At 59.9% G+C, this 20,444-nt stretch overlaps 1 protein-coding gene across 1 annotated transcript in view; it reads left to right on the top strand.

Moving 5' to 3' along the window:
* The window catches only part of RRBP1 (ribosome binding protein 1), a 63,916-nt gene that overhangs the window by 38,779 nt on the left and 4,693 nt on the right, over nt 1–20,444 (top strand). The window contains 15 exon segments of the mRNA XM_044919125.1: nt 3,240–3,392; nt 4,580–4,698; nt 7,131–7,284; nt 9,065–9,203; nt 11,149–11,327; nt 11,472–11,497; nt 14,141–14,231; nt 15,056–15,148; nt 17,364–17,456; nt 17,538–17,621; nt 17,783–17,872; nt 18,550–18,642; nt 19,058–19,129; nt 19,702–19,797; nt 20,344–20,427. Of these exon segments, the coding sequence (XP_044775060.1) occupies nt 3,240–3,392; nt 4,580–4,698; nt 7,131–7,284; nt 9,065–9,203; nt 11,149–11,327; nt 11,472–11,497; nt 14,141–14,231; nt 15,056–15,148; nt 17,364–17,456; nt 17,538–17,621; nt 17,783–17,872; nt 18,550–18,642; nt 19,058–19,129; nt 19,702–19,797; nt 20,344–20,427 (1,566 nt within the window).

Genomic DNA, 20,444 nt, shown 5'->3' on the forward strand with positions numbered 1-20,444 from the left:
CTATCTTTTTAGGGTATGCACCCTGAAAGGAGGTTGGGCCCAGTGGATCCAAGGTGGTTTTGTTGAAAATTGGAGCAAAAACTTGTGGGGAGGGGAGTGAAGGAGCTGCTCTCCTCCCCTTTTCTGCTGTCTGCGGAGCAGACCTGCGTGGAAGGGGTTGGCTCCTTAGCATCAGCTGACGGCTTGCCACCCAGGTAACACTTGTACTTCCTGAATGATAGTCATGGGTCCGTGCTGCCACCGAGGGCTGGGGGTGTCATTCACGATGTGTCAGGACACATGACACAAGGGGCCACTCCCCTCACCCCCGGCCACCCCTGTCAGAACTCACTGGGCTTTGTCCCATGCCTCTCTCTTGAGAGCCCTACGGGGCTGGTTACACCCAGTTCGAAAGCTGTCTTTTTCAGTAAAATTCTGTGGTTTGCTCTCACCCTCCCGCCGCTTACCTGCCTCTTCTGTCTGGGCGGCAGGCCCGGGGAGATGGCCTAGGACTGGTGATGTCCCACGCGGTCTGGCCTTCCTCAGGGCCCCTCCATCTGCTTGTTCGAGAATAGTTGGAAACAAGGCAGCCTGAGTTTCTGACCCCAGTTGGAGGGACGTGAAGTTTGTGCAGTGGGGATGGCAAGAGCAGAAGATGAACCTCTGGGTGGTTACTCTTGGTTAATGCTCCACCCAGGAGAAGAAAAGAAAAAGGCAGGTCTCTTTGGCCTTCCTTAGAGCTTAGTAGGCTTCTGCCCGGTGGACCCCATCATCTCTGTCAAGACTCTCCGCATGCAGCCTTCATGTGAGCCCTTCTTGGCTCGTTGGAGCCACTCGCCCTGCTGCCAGGAGCTGGCTGTGCAGCCTCCCCCACTTGGCTGGTGGTGCGCCATGGGCTAGAGCGGATGTGCCATGAAAGAGGGCCAGCTGGGCAGCACACCAGTGGTTAAGTCTGGTTTTGGGGGGCCTTCCTTCTGTATCCTCTTTCTGGACAAACTGAGAAATCCCTGTGAAATTTGTTGACCTCCCCCCGCAAATAAAGGTCAAGTGAGAACAGGAGCGAGCATTCCCACAGCTGCTCGGCCGTGTGGCTGTCTGGCTAGTTCCTTGTGCCTGCCCCCTTGAATTTAGGCTGAGCTGGAGGTGTGATGCATGAGTGGGTGCAGCCTCTGACAGTCACAGTGGCCTGTTTCTTCTCCATTCCTGGGGTCTCCAGCCACTGAGGGCAGGGCAGCGGGTGCAAGGCGGGAGTGTACCCCACAGGAGAGCCCTTAGATGCTGCCCCTCATGCTGGACATTTACTGCTCTCTCTCTCGGTGGTGGCTGCTTGACAAGATTTCCAAAACCACAGTGGCAGCCCACCTGATAGAGTAGCTCCCAGTCTACAAGCTGCAGGGCTCTGTGAGACATGTGGGGACACCCCCTTGGTGCTCATTACCCATCCTGCTCTGAGGTGTCCAGCCAGGCCCCCTTCCCCTGGCCATACCCTCCTCCCTGCAGCCCCAGGAGGCCCTTTTGGGCTCCTGATTGCTGACGTGGTCCCGTGAGGCCCTCTTTAAGCTCTGTCAGTGGCTCCTAATCCTCAGACCAGAGCTTGCACCCCTGAGCGCCCGCTCCATCCGCTCCCCCAACACGTGGCCTTTCGTTGCCGCCCCTGGGCCTCTCCTCCTGTCCCTTCCTTAGCCTCAGAGGCCTTTCACTGCATAGCTGGTTGGAAATTTTCTCCTTATCCTTGAAGACTCCTTTGGCCTCCCTCCCTTGGGAAGCCTTCCAGAGCCCTGTTTTCTTCTCCCAGATTCTGGAGGTCATCACCGCAAGCATGTGTCATTGTATCTGTCCCCTGTGATCCTGGCCACCTTGCCTGGCTCGGCCTCGCAGGCTGCTTGTTAGTGAGTGGTCACCGAGGTCCAGGGCCAGCACACAGCTCAGAGGAAGCCTTCCCAGCCCTGGGTGACGTATCTCCCCCAGGGATCCGTGAGGTCAGCTGTAAAATGGGCTCAGTAAAATGACCCCCATCTTACTGAGAGAAAGGAGTGAGACACCCGCTTGTGTCAGAGTGGATGCACAGTGGTGGCCACCTCTCCCGTTCCGGTAGATAATCAATGAAGTGTCCCTTGGCGTGGACCTCATGCTCCTGTGGGCTCGCCCCCTGGCCAGGGCCAGGAAGATGATTGTGTGAATGGTGAGGCCATGGGGTCCCAGATGGTCTCAGGGAAGGCCAGGCACCCATAGCAGCTCTGGCGCCCAGCGGCCACCCCATCTGCCTAGCTCCTCCCCTAGCCTCTGATTTGCTCCTGTCCCAGCCCCGGGGGACACTCTGGCCCTTGGGGATGGGTCTCCCTGGCAGCCCTGGCCTGGAGAGCAAGAGTATTTCCCACTTCTCTGGTCTCCTGCCTGGGATAGGGATGGGACAGGGCCTGGAGTCTGTGAGATGCTTGGTCACCGTGGTTACCCAGGCTAGTTGGGCCCACACCAAGTAGTTGTTAGCCTGGCTGGAGGCCCACTGGACGGGGAGCACCCCCAGCCCCAAGGGCCTTTCTTCAGTTGTCACTCTGCTTTCCATGGCTTCCGGCCATTGCCATTCTTTCAGGAATGACATAGACTCCAACCAGCCCCTCTCCCTTGACCAGCCCTTCCCGCCCTGTGCTCTGCCTCTGCCTGAGGCTTTGGGTCCTCAGGCCCAGCATCCTGTGCTCATCATGGGCATCTGATGCTGAGCAGAGCAGGTGCTCCCTAGGCTGGGTGGAAGGACCGAGCAGCTGCACTGGAGACCCAGGCCCTCCAGGAGTGGGGCCAACCTCCTAGTCATGGTGGGACGGGCATTGTCTCTTTCCCCGCCCCAGCATCAAGGCTCACTGCCTCTTCGGTCCTGATACAAGCCCTCGAGTAGGCCGTTCCGGGGCCCGGATGTCTGGGACCCAGCCTAGCCAGGGTGCCGTCACCCCAGCAGGGCTGAACCAGTAGTCCAGGAGAGCACAAGACCATGTGGCGTGTTTACACAGCTTTCTGGGTCCACTGCCTTCATGTGGCCAAAGCCTGACATCGAGCCTCCAACCGGTGAGGCCAGCAGGGTTTTCCGGGGACCCCTCGTTGTCTCCTGCTGGTTCTCTGTGGTGGTCGGCTTGCTGTGTCTGGGAACTCAGGAGGGAGGCCAGCCCCAGGTGATGAGGTGATGTGTGGGCTGTGAGGACGTTGGTCCCGCCGGACAGGCTCCCGCCCTCGCTCGCCTAACCGCCTCTCTGCCCTCCGCGCTCTCCTAGGAGCTGGCCGCGGAGAAGGCTAAGGCAGCGGCCGGGGAGGCCAAGGTGAAGAAGCAGCTCGTGGCCCGGGAGCAGGAGATCACAGCCGTGCAGGCGCGCATGCAGGCCAGCTACCGGGAGCACGTGAAGGAGGTGCAGCAGCTGCAGGGCAAGGTGGGCCTCAGCTGGGGGGCCCGGTCAGTGGGCGCTGGAGGATGCTGGGGGGGGCGGGGGGGGAGCGGTCTTCAGAGGGCAGGAAATGAGGCTCCCTCGGGTCCACCATAGGCTGTGGCGTGGTGTCAGAGCACTTAACACAGCTTCATCAGAGGCAGTGAGCACGGAGCGGGCCTGCGGCTCGGGCTGAGTGCTTGCTGCCTGGAGGCTGTCAACAGGGAGGCGGAGGGGAGAGAGGAGACGCGTGCTGGGGGTCCCCCCGCCTCGGACGCTGGCACTGGGCAGTTTTTTTTTTTTTTAATTTTTTTATTCTCATATTATCCCCATACATTGCATCATTAGTTTTAGATGTAGTGTTCCATGATTCATTGTTTGTGCATAACACCCAGTGCTCCATGCAGAACGCGCCCTCCTCAATACCCACCACCAGGCTAACCCATCCTCCCACCCCCCTCCCCTCTAGAACCCTGTTTGTTTTTCAGAGTCCATCGTCTCTCATGGTTCGTCTACCCCTCCGATTTCCCCCGCTTCATTCTTCCCCTCCCGCTACCTTCTTCTTTTTTTTTTTTTCTTAACATATATTGCATTATTTGTTTCAGAGGTAGAGCTCTGAGATTCAACAGTCTTGCACAATTCACAGCGCTTACCAGAGCACATACCCTCCCCAGTGTCTATCACCCAGTCACCCCATCCCTCCCACCCCACCCCCCACTCCAGCAACCCTCAGTTTGTTTCCTGAGATTAAGAATTCCTCGTATCAGTGAGGTCATATGATACATGTCTTTCTCTGTTTGACTTATTTCGCTCAACATAATACCCTCCAGTTCTATCCACGTCGTTGCAAATGGCAAGATCTCATTCCTTTTGATGGCTGCATAATATTCCATTGTATATATAGACCACATCTTCTTTATCCATTCATTTGTCGATGGACATCTTGGCTCTTTCCACAGTTTGGCTATTGTGGACATTGCTGCTATAAACATTGGGGTGCACATACCCTTTCAGATCCCTACTTTTGTATCTTTGGGGTAAATACCCCAGTAGGCACTGGGCAGTTTTAAGGGGTCCTCCTCACCTCTGGTGTGGAGAAGGTAGTGCCCTCGGTGCATTTGTCTGTGGGCTGGGACCTCACTGGCCTGGTTCCAGAAGCCAGCTGTCTCTGATGCCCCTTCACTGACTTCCAGATCCGGACTCTTCAGGAGCAGCTGGAGAACGGCCCCAACACGCAGCTGGCCCGACTGCAGCAGGAGAACTCCATCCTGAGGGATGCCTTGAACCAGGCCACGAGCCAGGTGGAGAGCAAGTAAGCTCAGCACCCCCTTCAGATAGCACGACGGCCCGTGTCTGGGGCTCTGGAGCTGGGGAGGGGTCCCCAAGCCTCCCTCAAGGCTGTGCAGGTGCACTCTAGGTTCTTACTGGATGTGGGGCTGGTGTGGCAGCCTTGCATGGGCCCCCCACGTGAGCACATGGGGCTGGCGGTGCCCTTGCACACCTACCCCGTTGAGGTCTCTGGCCTGACTCTCCATCCCCCTGTCTGGTTCTGAGTGGCCGAGCCTTCCGGTGCATGGCCGGCATCCTCACACGTGGTCAAGGCCCCAGGGAGAGTTGGCGAGCCCCAGCCTGCCCGGGCCCAGTGTCCATGTGATCAGGGGCCTCTCGGGTCCTGGCCGGTGCCGGCATCTGGACTTCCCAGGGAGCAGATATTTCTTTCATGTCCGTCTTCACAACATCCTGATAGGAGGCTTTTCAAAACTTCTGATGCTGGCCCAGAGTATCAGGGGCTAGCAGAGTGTCCAGGATCAGAGTTTGGTGGGGATATGGGGACCCTCTGTAGGCCTGAGCCCCTGGATTCTCCACTGGAGATGGGGGCTCCTGTGCAGGAAGGGACATTTGCCTCTGCCGCACTGGTAGTAAGGAGTAAATACCTCCACAGCCTGCGGCCCGGCTGGCTTAGTGGGGCTCTTGCTCTCAGCCTTGCCTGTCAGGAGCTCAAGTTCCAGGGGTCCGGTGAGCCAGCTGACCCCCCAGGGCAGCAGTGACCTCACCGAATGAAGGGCAGCGTGGCTCAGACTTCTGATTTGAGCATTGCAGTCTCAACAGGCTGGCCCAGAAGAAGCCCCACTGCGTTTTCTTTTGAGTCACACTTTCTTACCTTCTCTTGACCTGAAGTCTCCCAAAGGGACTTTCTGGGGTTCTGTGTCATCCCCAGAGCATTCCCGGTTGCCGAGAGGGGCGCTGGCAAAGACAGAGGGCATTGGTGTCCTCTGTCCTTTAGCTGCAAGTCAGGTGGGGACACTGTTGGCCCAGGAGCTGGACCGGGGAGGGGAGTCTGTGTCCGTGTGTCTGGTTTTGCCGGGAGCTGGGCGGGGGGCAGATTCTGATCTAAAGGCCTCCTTCCCCAGGCCGGTCCCTTCTGTCTGGAGGTCCCCTCTGGTTGTGTGTGCGTGCACATCTTTGTCTCCGGCCTGGCCTGTCAGCAGGCTGGGGGTTGGTTGGTGGGGGGGTGGCTGTGGTTTCCTTAGCAGCTACAAGCAGAAGGTGAATGTGGGGAGGGAGGGACGCTCTGGCATCCCCTGTCACGTAGAATCCACTGCAGCCTCCTGAGAAAGCTAGGAGCCTGTAGACCTGTCACTCTGAGGTGGCAGCCACTGACTCATTCGTGGAAGCTCTGCCCTGTGTGTGGCCGGTGGCCCCGGGCCCTGCCCAGAGCTCCAGAGCAGTCCCAAAGGGCCGCCCACCGAGCCTCCTACCTCCGGCCCCCGGGTGCTGGAGTCCAGCCTTTCCTGCAAGCCCTCCCATCTTGAATCTTGGCCTTCTAGAGCGTGAGCCGATGGCCCTGCAGAGGGCTTTGGGATGGCCACCCTGGTGCAGCTGGGAAAAGCCAGATGCAGAGAGGTGGGAGCCACCTATGCATTGACCAGCAGAGCACAGCTGCTCCTGGCCGGGCTTCTTGCCTCCACCTGGTCTGCTGCCACCTTGCAGGGTGGTGGGCAGTCTTGTCTGTCCCCTTTGTCTGGCCTGGTACTGGCCCTTGGCTGGACAGTCGATCCTGCCTTGAAGAGGTGTCTTGTGTCCTAGTGAAGGAGGCCTCCTCACACTGGGGAAGGCAGGTCTGGAGCTGCCTTTCTTCTTCTTTTAATCAAGTCTCCTTCCTTCACTTCTGGACTTGTCACGGGTCCTGAGATCCAGCTTTTGCGCAGTGTTGAAGGGTCTGTTTGGTCAAGTGCCTCAGCTCCCCACTTCCGGTGGCCTGCGGGCCTAGCTGTGGTCTAGTCGGTGAGGGAAGTGGGGCGCGTGGGTTCCGGCTGGCTGCCCCCTCCCCGCCCTGCAGGGGTACCGTGGCCAGTCAGCCTGCATCTGGAGCTTGTTTGGTCCTAGATCAGGAGTGAGGAGAAGGGGTGCCTTGCCCCCTTTCTCTGAATTTTCAGCTGTTTCTGGGCGGGGTTGCCTTGGAATATTGTCGTGCACGTTTTGCTCTTTGCTCTGTATGGTCCACACACTGTGCCGGTTGGAGAACGTCTTCACCAACACACATCAGAACTCAACACGACTATAGAGTACAAGAGGCTTCGGTAATGGCTTCAGGACTTGGGCAACCACTCGTGAAAGAGCAGGTGCCCTGGAGGGAAGGCGCGCCCGCCGGCACCCATCACCCAGGGGCAGCTCTTGGGGCCGGCGGGAGCGGACCCGAGGCTGCTTCTGCCCTGCAGTTGGGGGCTGGTGGCTGTCTTGCAGGCAGAACGCCGAGTTGGCCAAGCTCCGGCAGGAGCTCAGCAAGGTCAGCAAGGAGCTGGTGGAGAAGTCAGAGGCTGCACGGCAGGAGGAGCAGCAGCGAAAGGCTCTGGAGACCAAGACGGCCGCCTTCGAGAAGCAGGTCCTGCAGCTGCAGGTGAGTGAGGGAGCCGCCCCCTCGGCGCCCTGCGCACTCCGCCCACTCTGTGCCGGGTGGTGACAGACCAGAGCTTGCTCAGCCACTTTGGGTCATCGCTGGCAGCCAGGATTTTGGCAGCGGGCGGCCCATGCATGGCTCGGGCAGGAACGCTCAGCCTGGGTCTCGCTAGTAACAGGGAGAGCTAGGTTGCAAGGAATGGGTGCTTTCAGTGTGGTAAGCGTTGTCCTCAGTGCTCCGCGAGCGTTAACTCGGCTAATTCGCATCCTAACCCCATGAGGTAGGTGCTATTATCTGTAGTTACCTGTAAGGAAATCTGAGGCACAGAGAAGTTAAGTAACTGGTCCCAAGTTCACGCGGAGGCGGGGTTTGAACCCTTGGGTCTAGCCCCAGCGCTGTTGGCCCCCACCTGTGGTACCGCCGTCTCTGGCTTCGGGGCTGGGCATGTACTCTTCCTTCTCAGCCTCTGGCTGTGGCCTGGAAGCTCTTGTCTTCCCAGGAGATTGGCTGTTCTCCCTCAGAGGGAGGAAGGTGGTCCCCGTCCCCAAAGTGCACTGGGCAACATCAGCCCAGGGGCTTTGCTGCTTGTTGGCCTGATGACTTCTGGATCCCCCAGCTGGCCAGTTTGGGGGCAGGATGACTGGGTGTGGGGAGCCTTGATGTCACGTCTGCTGTGCATTTAACTTTTCGGGATGAGGAGGGAATCCTGTGGGCCCTTCTTGAGCTCAGTCACAGAAGTTGGGCCACAGCACGTGGGACAGTGGGGCTGTCTTGTGGAAGGTACTAACACGACAGACGTGAGGACTGATGCTTGGGTGTGTACAAGGTACTAAAAGGGAACACGGTTTGGATGGTTTGGGTGGAATGGAGATGGATAATTTGGTGTGTGCTGATTTTCATGTAAGGGAGGTCTGCCCCTACCAGTGAGATCAGAACCCCCGGGGTGGGCCTGGCCGTGATTATGTTTTAAAGGTTTCTGGATAGTTCTGCTTCTGGGGCTGGAACCTCCACTCTGGCCCCTAGCTTGCCACCATTAACGTGTGCCATTTCTAAAGGACCAAGGCCTCGGCCTGGCTTTCACCAGTAAGCCCCAGATGCTGAGCGTCTCCTGTCCTCCGAGGCCTTGGGCTCCCATCCGCAGCCTGTGGCCACAGAGACTCCCATCTCCTCCCTGACACCAGAGATTCTGGGAGCGGCTGACCACAGGTGGTGAGAGAGGGCAGGGCGTGTGGCTGCCTTCTCTGTGGTCTTGGGGTTGTCCATGAGGCCCCTGGTATCTGCTGGGGATTTCAGAGCCTCAGTGTCCCCATCTGTAACACGGGCATGACCATGGTACCTGCGTCATGGGCCGGCTAGGGATTAACCATACCAATGCACACACAATGCCTAGAATAGGGCTTTTCCAGAAAATGAGCTCAACAGATGTGGACCTTGGAAGGGCCCACATAGGAAATCTCCAAGTTAGACTGGAGGTTTAGGTTGCAGGAAGCCTTTCTGTATCACACTGACGTCGAAATGGGGCTTTTTCTTGTTTGCAACCACTCTTCTTCACCTGGGGCCCCTCCCCGAGAATTTACTCTTCAGGTGCCGGGGTGGGGGGCCCTCCTGGCATTCTCAGTGGGTGAGCCGACATCAGAAATCCAGGCGCATTTTATAATGGTTGTTGGGGCGGGTTGGCAGGATGTGAAGAGCTCTCTGTGGTCCTTGGCCTCAGAGCCAGCTGAGGGTCCAGCCTCTGTCCGGCCTCCTCACGGCCCTCTTCCGTCTGCCCGGTCCCCAGGCATCCCACAAAGAGAGTGAGGAGGCCCTGCAGAAGCGCCTGGACGAGGTCAGCCGGGAACTGTGCCGCTCCCAGACAAGCCATGCCAGCCTGCGGGCGGACGCCGAGAAGGCCCAGGAACAGGAGCAGCGGATGGCCGGTAAGGGCGGCCCCTTTGTTCCGAGGCCCCTAGCGGGCCTGTAGACATGCGCCAGATGTGGGTCTGCTCACCGCCCCGGCCCCACTGCCAGGCTGGAACCCCCAAAGTGAGCCAGCCCTGTTGGTGAGTGAGGCAGCATGGGATCCCTGACTCTGCTGCTCAGGGAGTCATGAGGTGGTGGTAGCACCCAGCCAGGTCAAGGGTTTGCAGGGGCGGGGAGGGCAGAGCCGCCAGGACCGGGTGCCAGGGTGGAGCTTATGAGCGCTGGGTGCGAGGGGCAGAGCTTGCGGGCTGGGCTGGGGAGTTGAGGTGTGGAAGGTGCCTCCAGCTGGAGCCTCCCTTGCCACGGGGCCCAGCCTGGAGCTGTGGTTCTGGGTGAGCTGCAGCACCCTGAGGCCTTCGCCGACCTTCTCGACTGCCTCCTTTTGGACCTTTCTGGCTTTGCTGGCTCACTCAGCCCAAGAGGCCGGGTTCCGAAGGTGGGCCCGTGGTCTCCCTAGGCCTGTAGGTGACCTTTGCCATCAGAAGAGCGTGGCGTAGTGCGGGATGCCAAGGGCCCCTGGAGAAATAGAGCAGAGGGGGCCAGTGATGGCTCATGAGTATGGGGTGAGCACTGCCATGGGCATCCAGGGCTTGGCCAGGAGTGAAGCAGAGGCAGCAGGGCCCCGTTCTAGCAGGACAGACAGACACAGGTAGATGGCCATGCATCGACCAGTCACGTAGCGCTGAGCTCTACAGACTTCGAATAGCCAACGTGACTTAAAGCAGGGTTGGTGTGCTATTTCTTTGAAGAGCCATGCATGGGATCTGTCACAATTGCTCAGCTCTGCTGCCCTAATGCAAAAGCAGCCCCAGACAAGGTATAAACAGACAGACCTGGCTGTGTTCCAATAAAGCTTTATTTACAAAAGCAGAGAGTGGGCCAGGAGTAGACCTTGGGGTAGTTTGCTGACCTCTGAATGGGCCAGGTGTGGCTTTAGATTGGGTGATCAGGGAAGCCTGTCCGAGGCAGAGGGAATGTTCAAGTCAAGTCTAGGTGACGGGAAGGGAGGGGCTGGTCTCATAAAGACCAGGAAGAGGCAGAATGGCCAGCGTAGGGCCCCTGAGAATGGGAATGAACTTGAACTTGGCCTGTGTAAGAAACAGATGCATAAGGTCGGCGTGACTGGAACAAGAAGGCAGTTGGCCAGTGTGGGGCCAGAGGGCAGGGCCCAGGTCACCCCCCTCCCCGTGAAGTTTGGGTGCTGGGTGGTGTGGTGGGAGCACTCAGCTCCCTGTCTGGGACGGAGATGGCATGAGCCCATTGTACTTCCGGATGCTTTGGCGCTGGGTGGAGAATGGACCAAAGGAGCAGGAGTGGCCCAGGGGACCAGGGCTGGAGCTTTTGCAGTCATTCTGTTCAAAGGCAACAGGCTGGGCTCAGGCGGCCCCAGGGGTGCTGGTGAGCCAGGGAGGGATTTGGGAGGCGGTGGATGTGGAAGCCACAGGCCTCGCTGGCCTGTGAGAAGTGGGGGGCACGGGGAAGTGGAGCAGCTGGACTAGGAGACTGGGGGTGCTGGCGGGAGTGCTGGCTTCCAGGTGCCCAAGCAGAACTCGGCTGGTACGAGCCAGTCTCCCAGAGAACAGATGTTTAACAACTCCGGCTGGAATCCATTTTAGATTTCCAGCATTTTTCCAGGAATGATCTGAGGGCATCATGTGTCCTAGAGAGCAAAGGCTTTGTCCTTTGTGTCCATCATGTGTCCTAGAGAGCAAAGGTCCCTAGAGAGGTACTTTGTCCATCAGCTAGTAAGATGCCCCAATGGTCACAACTGTGTCTTAGCAGCCTAGGCACACAGAGGGGGCAGGGGAGGGAACCCTGGGTGCTGTGTGCAGAGGAGAAATGGTGGGGGTGTCCATCTTAGTGTTTCCTGCCCCTATCCACCCTTGCTGTCCTTTCCCTCAGAGCTGCACAGCAAACTGCAGTCCTCCGAGGCGGAGGTGAAGAGCAAGTGCGAGGAGCTGACCGGTCTCCATGGGCAGCTCAAAGAGGCAAGGGCCGAGAACTCGCAGCTCACGGAGAGAATCCGGTCCATTGAGGCCCTGCTGGAGGCGGGCCAGGCCCGGGACACCCAGGCCGCCCAGGTCAGCCTGTGGAAGGGGAGGGAGAAGGCCACAGTCCATCCTGCTGAGTAGAGAGGGCTGACAGTGGATGGGGCCCTGTCCTGACTAGTTGGCATGGGGGGCCGGTCTCACGGTGACTACAGCGCTTTCTGTCTCTCGTTCCAGGCCAGCCAGGCGGAGCACCAGGCCCGGTAAGTGGAAACGGAGGGCCACAGCCTCAGCCTGGGGCAGTCAGGCCTTTTGATGGGGCGCACAGACCCCTGACAAAGCCGCCATAGGGGCCCTTGCCTTTCTCCACTCCCTCCAGTGGCCCTGAGGACAGGGAACAGACCTGGGCAAGAAAGAGGGTCATCCTTGCAAAGAGCTCCTTGCCTCCTCTGGAGGAGCGAGACTCATCTGTGTGTGAGTGGCAGGTGCCTCAGCCGGGGGGGTTCTAGACCTTCTGCTTCCTCCCGTCTGTCCGTCCATCTGTGTCTTGGACGAAGGACTAGCTGGTCAGAGGGTCTCCAAGGCGAGGGTTATACACCCAGATGGAGAACCCGGGTTGGGGGAGAGGGGTCACTCGGCTTTCTGCCCAGATTTGCAATGTCGGTGCAGTTGGGAGCTAAGTCACAGGATTGTGCACAAGGTAACTTCACTGCTGACAGACCTTGTTTTCTCTTGGCATTGGTGAGTGACCCAACACCGGGCTGTGCTTGGGGGACTGTTCGTTTGCTGTTGCTAAGGCTAGAGCCGACACCTGGGGGGAATGGCTTGAGTTGGGGGCCTCTGAGTCCCTGGCCGTCACCTCTGGAACATGCATCCCTGGGCAGATGGCCACAGGCTTGGGAGCTGGGTCCTGGCTGCCATGGCCAGGGCTCCACAGGGTAGCCACCGGCGGAGAGGCATGAAGGGTGGCCCAGACTGTCAGCTGACAAGGTTCCCTGGGCGGCTGCCAGTGAGTCACCTCCCCTTTGCCTCCTCAGGCCCTGGCCCCTGGTTCTTTCTTAGCTTCAGGCTCCATGTTTGGGGGCTGAGGAAGGAAGCCAGAGAGCCCAAAATGCCTTGTGGAAGACCCAGAACCAAGCTCTCCATGTCCCTTTCCCAGTGTGCTGCTTCGCAGAAAGCTCAGGTGGACTTCGTTTCTCGTGCTATTTGTTGGAGCAGAGAGGTTGTGTTTGATTAGGCTTTTTTGGGTTTTTGGGGTTTTTTTTTGCTTTTGTATTTTAAGATCAGATTCTTGGACCACACAGGGAGCACACAGCAAATGTGTAGGGTGCTTAAGTCACATTGCAAATATGGTTAATCCTAATTTTTTGCAGCGTGCAGATGTGTTTAGCAGAAATTGGTTTTTTAAGTGTTCTGAATTTGTCAGAAAATTGTGTCTAGGTCAGGCCATCCTGTTCTGGGTGGAGATGAGTGATCCCACCCCAGTGTTCCGGAACTCGGGCAGTGGCCACCCAGGGGGTGATCGTCGGCGTGTCCTTGCCACCTGCCAGCTGCCTCCTCCTCCTCGGGGGCTTGTTCTTTTGGGTTTGCTCGTGGGGTGGTTTGCTGCAGGCGCTTACATGACGCAGGGGGCTTGAGGGAAAAGCTGTGAGGGCTCCCAGCACAGCTTTAAGGGTGGGGTCAGAGGTTCCTTGGGCCTGAAACCAAGACCCAAGGAGTCAACTGACTTGAAGGCCTTCCCGAAAGCCGGTTTAGAGTAACGAGGCGAGGCAGTGCCATGCTGGGAGGCCACTCCCAGGCAGGGTGCTCAGCCTGCACTTAGATTGCTCAGCCCTAAGATGCGTTAGAATGGTGGTTTTCAAAGCGTTTTTGACCGTGGCCCGTGAGAACAAATACGGGTCAATATGTCCTCATTGGGCTGGCAGCGGCCCCCTGAGGCTGGCAGCAGCCCCTTCTGGTGGGCACATCCTTGGGTGGGGGCTTCCTTCCCGATTTCAAGTCCAAGTTAATCACTTCTAGACTTTAGATTTCATGTGTTCCTCAGACCTTCCCTGTCCTAAAACTTAATGCAGAACCTGACACACGAAAGTGCCTGTTTGAAGCCTGTTCCTCGGAATGGCTAGGCCAGCTCTAGCAGCATCAACCTCTCACTCTCTGGATGATGAGGGTGCTCGAAGCCCACTGGGCTCTTGAGTGTGGAGAGAAGCATGAAAAGATGGGACTGACATCTCACCTGTGCCATGGCGTCTGGGGGTCATCTGGGGCTGATTCCCCGGAGCCTGGGCAGAGACCTGAGGGAGGAGCCTTTGGGTCTCAGCAGAGTTAGGTTTTGGACGAAGGATGGTTCTGCTGTATTTGGTGGAGAACAGTGGTGTCCGGAGCCTTGCTTGGGGGCTGGGGGGGCGCCACATGAGTCTCCAGCTCAGTAGTCCTGTGAGAAGGCCCCGCCCATGTCTCTGGAGGGCCAGCTGACATGTTCTATGGGGACAGAGCAGGACCACATCGAGCAGGAGCTGCGTACCAGGGGACAGGGCTCAGTTCACTAGAAGAGAAAGCTGGCTGGGTATATCCCTTCCCTGGCCACTGCGTTTGCTCTGACCTCTGCCATCCCAGCAGCCTGTGTCACCAGGCAGAACTCTGGTGGCCTTTTGGGGCTGCACGCAGCCAGGCCCCCGGGCCGTTGGGATGAGTGGGGAGGATGGGGTGGGGGTGGTTCCTTGGGCTCCGCTGAAAGCTCCGCTGAAAGCTTGTGCCCTGTGAGGTGGTTGGGGGCAGCGGGAGGGGACTGACCCCAGCCAAGTGGCTCTGGGTGGGTGTCCAAGCAGCAGAAGGGGCCCTGCAGAGACAGGGCCTGGGGACACTGTGGGCACTGGGAGCCCAGCGGTGCCGTCCCTCTCACCCTTCAGCCTCAAGGAGCTGGAGTCCCAGGTGCGGTGCCTGGAGGAGGAGGCCACTGAGCTCAAGGAGGCCGTCGAGCAGCAGAAAGGGAAGAACAACGTGAGTGCTGAGGGGCGCGGGCGTGAGGCTGGGCTTGTGTGAACCGCAGCCCTTATCCCTCAGGAAGGGGGTTGGCCACCTCTTCACATTCCATCGTGCTACTCGTGGCTGGAAGCCTGCCGACTTCCGGGGGCTTGGCGAGGCCTCCTTTCCCCTTGGGTCCATCACATTCTCAGGGCTGCCGCCCACTGGGTGGGCTTGGGTCCTATGCCCAAGCGTGGAGCCCCCTCCCCCGCCCCACCTCCCAGCCCTTGATGGGGTTGGGATGTCCTGCTTGGTCTGGTCTGGGGCACGTGGTTGCCTTGGAGTGGGGAGGCTGGTGTCGGGAGAAGGGGATAGAAAAGCCCCTTTCCTCTGCAGGGGTGCGGAGGGGTCTTAGCTGCATCCTCCCCGCCGGGCTGCCCCTCACTGCTCCTCACACAGCCCAGGCTTGCTGGCTGCCCCATCTGCTCTTCCTCGGGGAGCGCCCCCCTGCACCTCCCTGGGCCTGGCATGGCCAGAGCCACTCAGCGGTGGCAGGAGCCTCTGTCTGAGGAGCCAGGCTGACCCTCTCTTCTGTCTCCTTCAGACTAGAACCTCCCTGAAAGGATGCGCACCTCCTCACGCCCTCATACCACAGCCAATCCATAGCGGGCTGCCCCAGGGAGGCCCGCAACATGGGCCAAGACAAAGGGCATTTTGTCCCTTCGCAGCTCCCTGTGGGCTCCCAAGTGGGGGTCAGGGACGGTCCTCCCGCCCTGCTGAGCCTGGCTGAGGCAGCTTGTGGGGGATGTGTCGGCGGCTGCCCCCACCTGGCCACTGACCTTTCCCACATCTCCTCCCAGGACCTCCGAGAGAAGAACTGGAAGGCCATGGAGGCCCTGGCCTCGGCTGAGAGGGCCTGCGAGGAGAAGCTACGCTCCTTGACCCAGGCCAAGGTCAGAGTCTTGCGCGCTCAGCCTCACCTGCTGGCTTAGCAAACCACATAAAACACACAAACTGTGTGCAGAGCAGCCTTGGCCGTGGAGCCTCAGAAACCCATGCCAGGGGCCCCAGGGCCGGCAGACAGTGTGCCCTGTGCCCCTGCACCTTCCTCCTTGCCCTCCTCCTCCCCCCCCTTCCTTTGCTTCGTTTCTCCTTGAGGTGAAGGGGGAAACGTACTCTTGGTGCTTTCTCTCAGCTGGGCCCTTTGCTGGCAGGGCACAGAGACAGGCGGTGGGGGCTGTGAGCCCACCTGGCTGACTGCCTTTGAGTGAGTCCGAGGTTGGGCTGTCCTGTGGACTTGCTTCGTGTTGTTTTCCCCCCTGCCACTTCCTCGGGGCCTCTGAAGTCGTGGCCCCGAGGGTTCTGTGACCGGGCTTTATAGTAAACCACAGAGGGAAGGCTGTCTTTAGCAGCAAGCACTTGGTCCCTGGAGCCCGATGGGTCCCGAGCTCTGCGCCACCCAGGTGGGGGGATTGTGGGTGTCTCTGTGTCCAGGGCCCCCACGTTGCCTCTGGAGCGGGCCGAGAGCCAGCGCTGAGCTCTGGTGGGGGCAGCGGGGTGGGGGAAGGTGGCCCGCGCCGGTGGCCAGTGAGTACCTCGCCCACCCCCTCTCTCGGCCTGTGTGCGGCCTGTGTGCGTCCTTGATGAGAGGCCCCAGGCACAGCCCTCCCCTCCCAGCCTCGCTCATGCAGAAGGCACGTCTGTCCTGTTATCAGGAGCTTTGCAGGGACTTTCATGAGCTTCCCAGGAAGCCTGAAGGTTGTATCAACCGAGGCCCCAAGTTGAGGTGGGAGATGGAGAGCTGGCCTCGGGTCCCTCTGGGGCAGTTGTCTGGAGACTCCCCAGAGGTGACCCGGGATCCTGTTGGCCTTTTGTGACAAAGGCGGGAGCTGTGATGGGAGGCGGCGCCTGGCTTGTTCCCAGCCATGCCGCCGGCCTCCAGGGCCTCTGGCCCTGGCCTTGGACTCACATGACCCCGGGGCCTGATGGGGGTCCTGAGGTCAGGGACCCACAGAAGGCCACTGGCATTGTCTGCATCTCTGGGTCCGCTTCTGAGACTCACGTCCAGGTCCCATGGGTGCTCTGGTCAGGCCGGGCGTCTGTTGGTCATGCACGTTCCAGAATGCCGCTCGAAGGCCCTAATCCAGTCGGAGTTCTGGTGCCCCCTCAGGTCTCCGGCTGAGCCATGATCTTGGCTCAATCTGCCGGTGACGGGTGGTTAGATAAGACTTTCCTTTAGCTGGAAACCTCCCCAGGGTCTGGGGGGGGGGGGGGGGGGTGTTACGTGTCCCCAGGGACACGTGTGCTGTGCGGGGCTTCGCTTTATAGCCCCTTCCGCCCTCCTTCCATCCCTTGCTTGCACCTTGTGCAGGAGCCTTAAGGAGGACGGGTGGGGTCTGGCCTGGCACAGCCAGCCAGGGTGAGTCAGACTTCGGAGGAGACGTGACCCCCACGGAGCAGATTGCGGCTGCTGATCCTTGCCCCTCTGGAGCTGCTGGGCGCGGCCCCTCCTGGCCGGCGGTAGCCCCTAAGTGGTGGCCATTGGGACATGCGCCTCTCCTCTGTCTCCTCCCCGGCCCCCACAGCAGCTTGGTCGTCCACGCACACGCGCACACACAAGCTCTTGTGGAGAGCTCTAAAATTGAGAACCGATTGTGGGTGGGTTCCTACTGGGAGGTGGCAGGGGAGCCTGCGCCTGCGCCGTGGGCTAGCTTGCCATGTCCCTCCAGCCAAGCGGAGGTCGCTTAAAACTGACCCAGCACAGGGCGCCGGGGTGGCTCAGTTGGCTAAGCGACTGCCTTCGGCTCAGGTCATGATCCCAGAGTCCTGGGATGGAGTCCCGCATGGGGCTCCCGGCTCAGCGGGGAGCCTGCTTCTTCCTCTGACCCTCTCCCCTCTCATGCAGTTTCTCTTTCTCTCTCTCTCTCAAATAAATAAATAAAATCTTAAAAAAAAACAACTGACCCAGCACAGGCCACGGCGGCCAGAACCTGCTGCCGAGGTTGAGCCCCACCCCACCGCCCCCATCAGCCCCGTGTCACCTCCCGCCTTCTCCTTTGATCCTGTCCCTCCCCCGAAGAGCTGAGGTGGGGCCCAGGCATCTCCACAGACACGCCCTGGGGTTGCCCCAAAGCACAGGGCTGAAGGCCGCCCTCCCCTCTCCTCCAGGAGGAATCAGAGAAGCAGCTCAGCCTGATGGAGGCACAGACCAAGGAGGTCCTGTCGGCTCTGCTGCCGGCGCTCTCCAGCTCAGCGCCCCAGGTAGGAGGGGGGGTGGCCCCCGGGGGACCCCGCTGCCCAGAGGGAGTGTCTCTGGGCCCCACCTTGCGCATGTGGTTGCAGAGTTACACCGAGTGGCTGCAGGAGCTCCAAGAGAAGGGCCCCGAGCTGCTGAAGCAGCCGCCGGCTAGCGCAGAGCCCTCGTCGGTGAGCATGGCTGCCCTCTCCGCGCCCCCCCCGCCCCCCCCCGTCGCTGGGGCCACCGCCGTCACCTTTGCTGTCCCCTGGCCCCAGTGCCCGGAGTTGTCTCCTTGGGCAGCGGGGCGAAACCTTTGTGTTTGGCTAACCGGAGCCCTTTCTGCCCCCAGGACCTGGCCTCCAAGCTGAGGGAGGCTGAGGAGACCCAGAGCAATCTGCAGGTCGAGTGTGACCAGTACCGCACCATCCTGGCAGAGACGGTAGGGCTCGCAGCTGGGTGGCCCTCAGGGGGCTGCTGGGAAACTTGCAGAGCCTGCAGGCAGGAGGCGGGCCAGTGGCCTTGGGGAAGAGAGCCCTGGGTTCAGATGCTGGCTCTGTGTGACCTTGGGCAAGTCACAGTCCCTCCCTGGGCCCCATTTCTCTGGCTGAGCAGTAAGGGGGATGAGGGAGGGGCTCAGGCCTTCACTGCTTCTGAGCTGAGGAGGGGGCTGGGTTGCGGGTTTGGGGCTGGCTCTTCGGGGGGTTGGGGTGCAGAGACAGTCACGACATGGAACAGACTGGGAAAGGAAGAGGTGAGCGTGCGGCTGGTGGCCGGCCTGAAGCCACACTGTCTCTGTGACTTCAGGAGCCATGCTAGGTCCAGCCCTCCTGCCTGACCCCATCCCACGCTCCTTGCCCCGGGGCCACCGAGGTCAGCGCCGGTGGCAAACCCCACCGAGGTGAGAGTCCTAGTGGCCTCCCTTGTGGGGCCTGCAGTCTGCATTTGCACACTGGCAGATACCCCACTCCAGGACTGACCCACCTTCCTCCTGCCATGACACTGTGACAGAATCAGAGCAGCCATCCCAGAGGAGCCAGGGGACAGGAGGCCGCAGCTGTGTTCATGGGGGGCAGGGTCTCCAGGGAGGGGGCCGGCCTCAGTGTCCCATCCCCCCAGGAGGGCATGCTCAAGGACCTGCAGAAGAGCGTGGAGGAGGAGGAGCAGGTGTGGAAGGCCAAAGTGAGCGCCACGGAGGAGGAGCTCCAGAAGGTACAGGAAGGGTCCTGAGACCCTGTCCCAGGGTCAGTGACACAGGTGTCGCTTGGGGGGTGGGGGATCCGCCTACCCTAGGAATTCAAACATAACTTACCAGAGACTGACAGGTCAGAATTTATCAAAACTAGAGGGAAAGCCGATGGGGGCGGGTGGCGGTCCCGTGGGTCTCTTAGGAGACAGGAGGCGAGTTTGCTGGGTTTTGGTGACACCACATCAAGTGGGACTGTGGAGTGATAGCTGACTCCTCAGTCTCAAGAGCCCCCCTCCCCCCAAGGAAGAGGCTGCTGGTCACCCTTCAGGTGGGCGGGCACCACTGGGCTTTCCCGGGAGGTGTCCCTTCCTGCTTGGGTCCTGGGACCGTCCCCTTCCAGGGGCTCAGGTTTGACGGGGCCTTCCCCTTGCTTGGCAGTCACGGGTCACAGTGAAACATCTCGAAGGCATTGTAGAGAAGCTAAAAGGAGAACTTGAAAGTTCAGAGCAGGTAGGTGCGGGGCTCTGCTCAGTGGGCCACTCTCCTTATTATGGAGGCCCCCGTAGTTATTTTTCCCTCGTGGACTGCATGTCTTGAGGGAGGCGAAGGGGTCTCGTCAGTCCTGCTTTTCTGAGAGCCACTCACAGGCTCCGTGGCCCGAGGCAGCCGTGGGGCCCCGGTGCACGGCGGCTCCTGCAGAGGACGCGTCGTGGGAGGGTTGTGAGGTGGCCCCAGTGCTCTCTGCAGACACCCCGTCAGCCCTGGCCTTCTAGAGGGTGCCCCTGGCATCCACCTGGCATCCACCTGGCAAGCAAATCTAAAGCTCTCCTCTCCGCCCCTGCTGAGGCTGAGAACACGTCTGGGCCCGGGAGTGCTACAGTTTGGGAAGGTGTTTTGTTGCCAGGGACTCGTCTCTGCCTGTCCTTGGTCGGCCCGTTGCCGACAGGCCATGGGTGGGCTCCCAGCCCTTACCCTGGGCAGCCAGACTTGTCGCCCCGTCACCCTGTTCCCTGTGGTCACTGCCTCCTGCGGGCCCACTGGAGGCGTCTGACGCGCGCGTGCGTGTGCGTGTGTCCGTGCAGGTGAGGGAGCACACCTCACATCTGGAGGCAGAGCTGGAGAAGCACATGGCGGCCGCCAGCGCCGAGTGCCAGAACTACGCCAAGGAGGTGGCGGGGGTGAGTCTGCCCATGGGGTCCCCGGCCACTGGGCGTTTCTCCCCCGCCCTTGGCTCTCACTCACCTGAGCACGGCGTCTGGGTTCTCAGGCTTTGGCCCTGGCCTCAGGCCAGCTGACCGAGGTGTGGCAGGGGGCAGGGTGCAGAAAGCGGGCCCCACGGACAGGGCAGCCTTACGAGGAGAATTCTCTCCCTGGCCTGGGGACACCATTTCGGGGGCAGACGGGTTTAAATCTGATACTGGTTTCTGGCTGCTCAGAAGCCAAAAGCACAAGCCTTCCCCCTCCCCGCCATGCTGGTTTGATCTCAGACTTTGGGCCTATTTCACAAGACAGTCTATAAAGGAAAGTCCAAGGCAGGCATGTAATGGATTCTGTCTTTCCGATGTCTTCAAGAAAGACAGTGGTTCTAGAAGGCCTAGGAGCCCCCGCCTGCCTGCTCTGCTCTGTGATGTTCTTGGGTGGTGGGTTACAGCGACGGGTCGTGTTTGCTTGTCTGAACTGGTTTTCTCCTTTTCCCCATCACCTGGGTCCATTTCCTCTCCAAGTTGAGGCAACTTTTATTAGAATCTCAATCTCAGCTGGATGCAGCCAAGAGTGAAGCCCAGAAACAAAGCGATGAGCTCGCCCTGGTGAGTGAGCGTGGAGA

Source organism: Neomonachus schauinslandi, chromosome 10, assembly GCF_002201575.2.
Source record: "Neomonachus schauinslandi chromosome 10, ASM220157v2, whole genome shotgun sequence".
Lineage (NCBI taxonomy): Eukaryota > Metazoa > Chordata > Mammalia > Carnivora > Phocidae > Neomonachus > Neomonachus schauinslandi.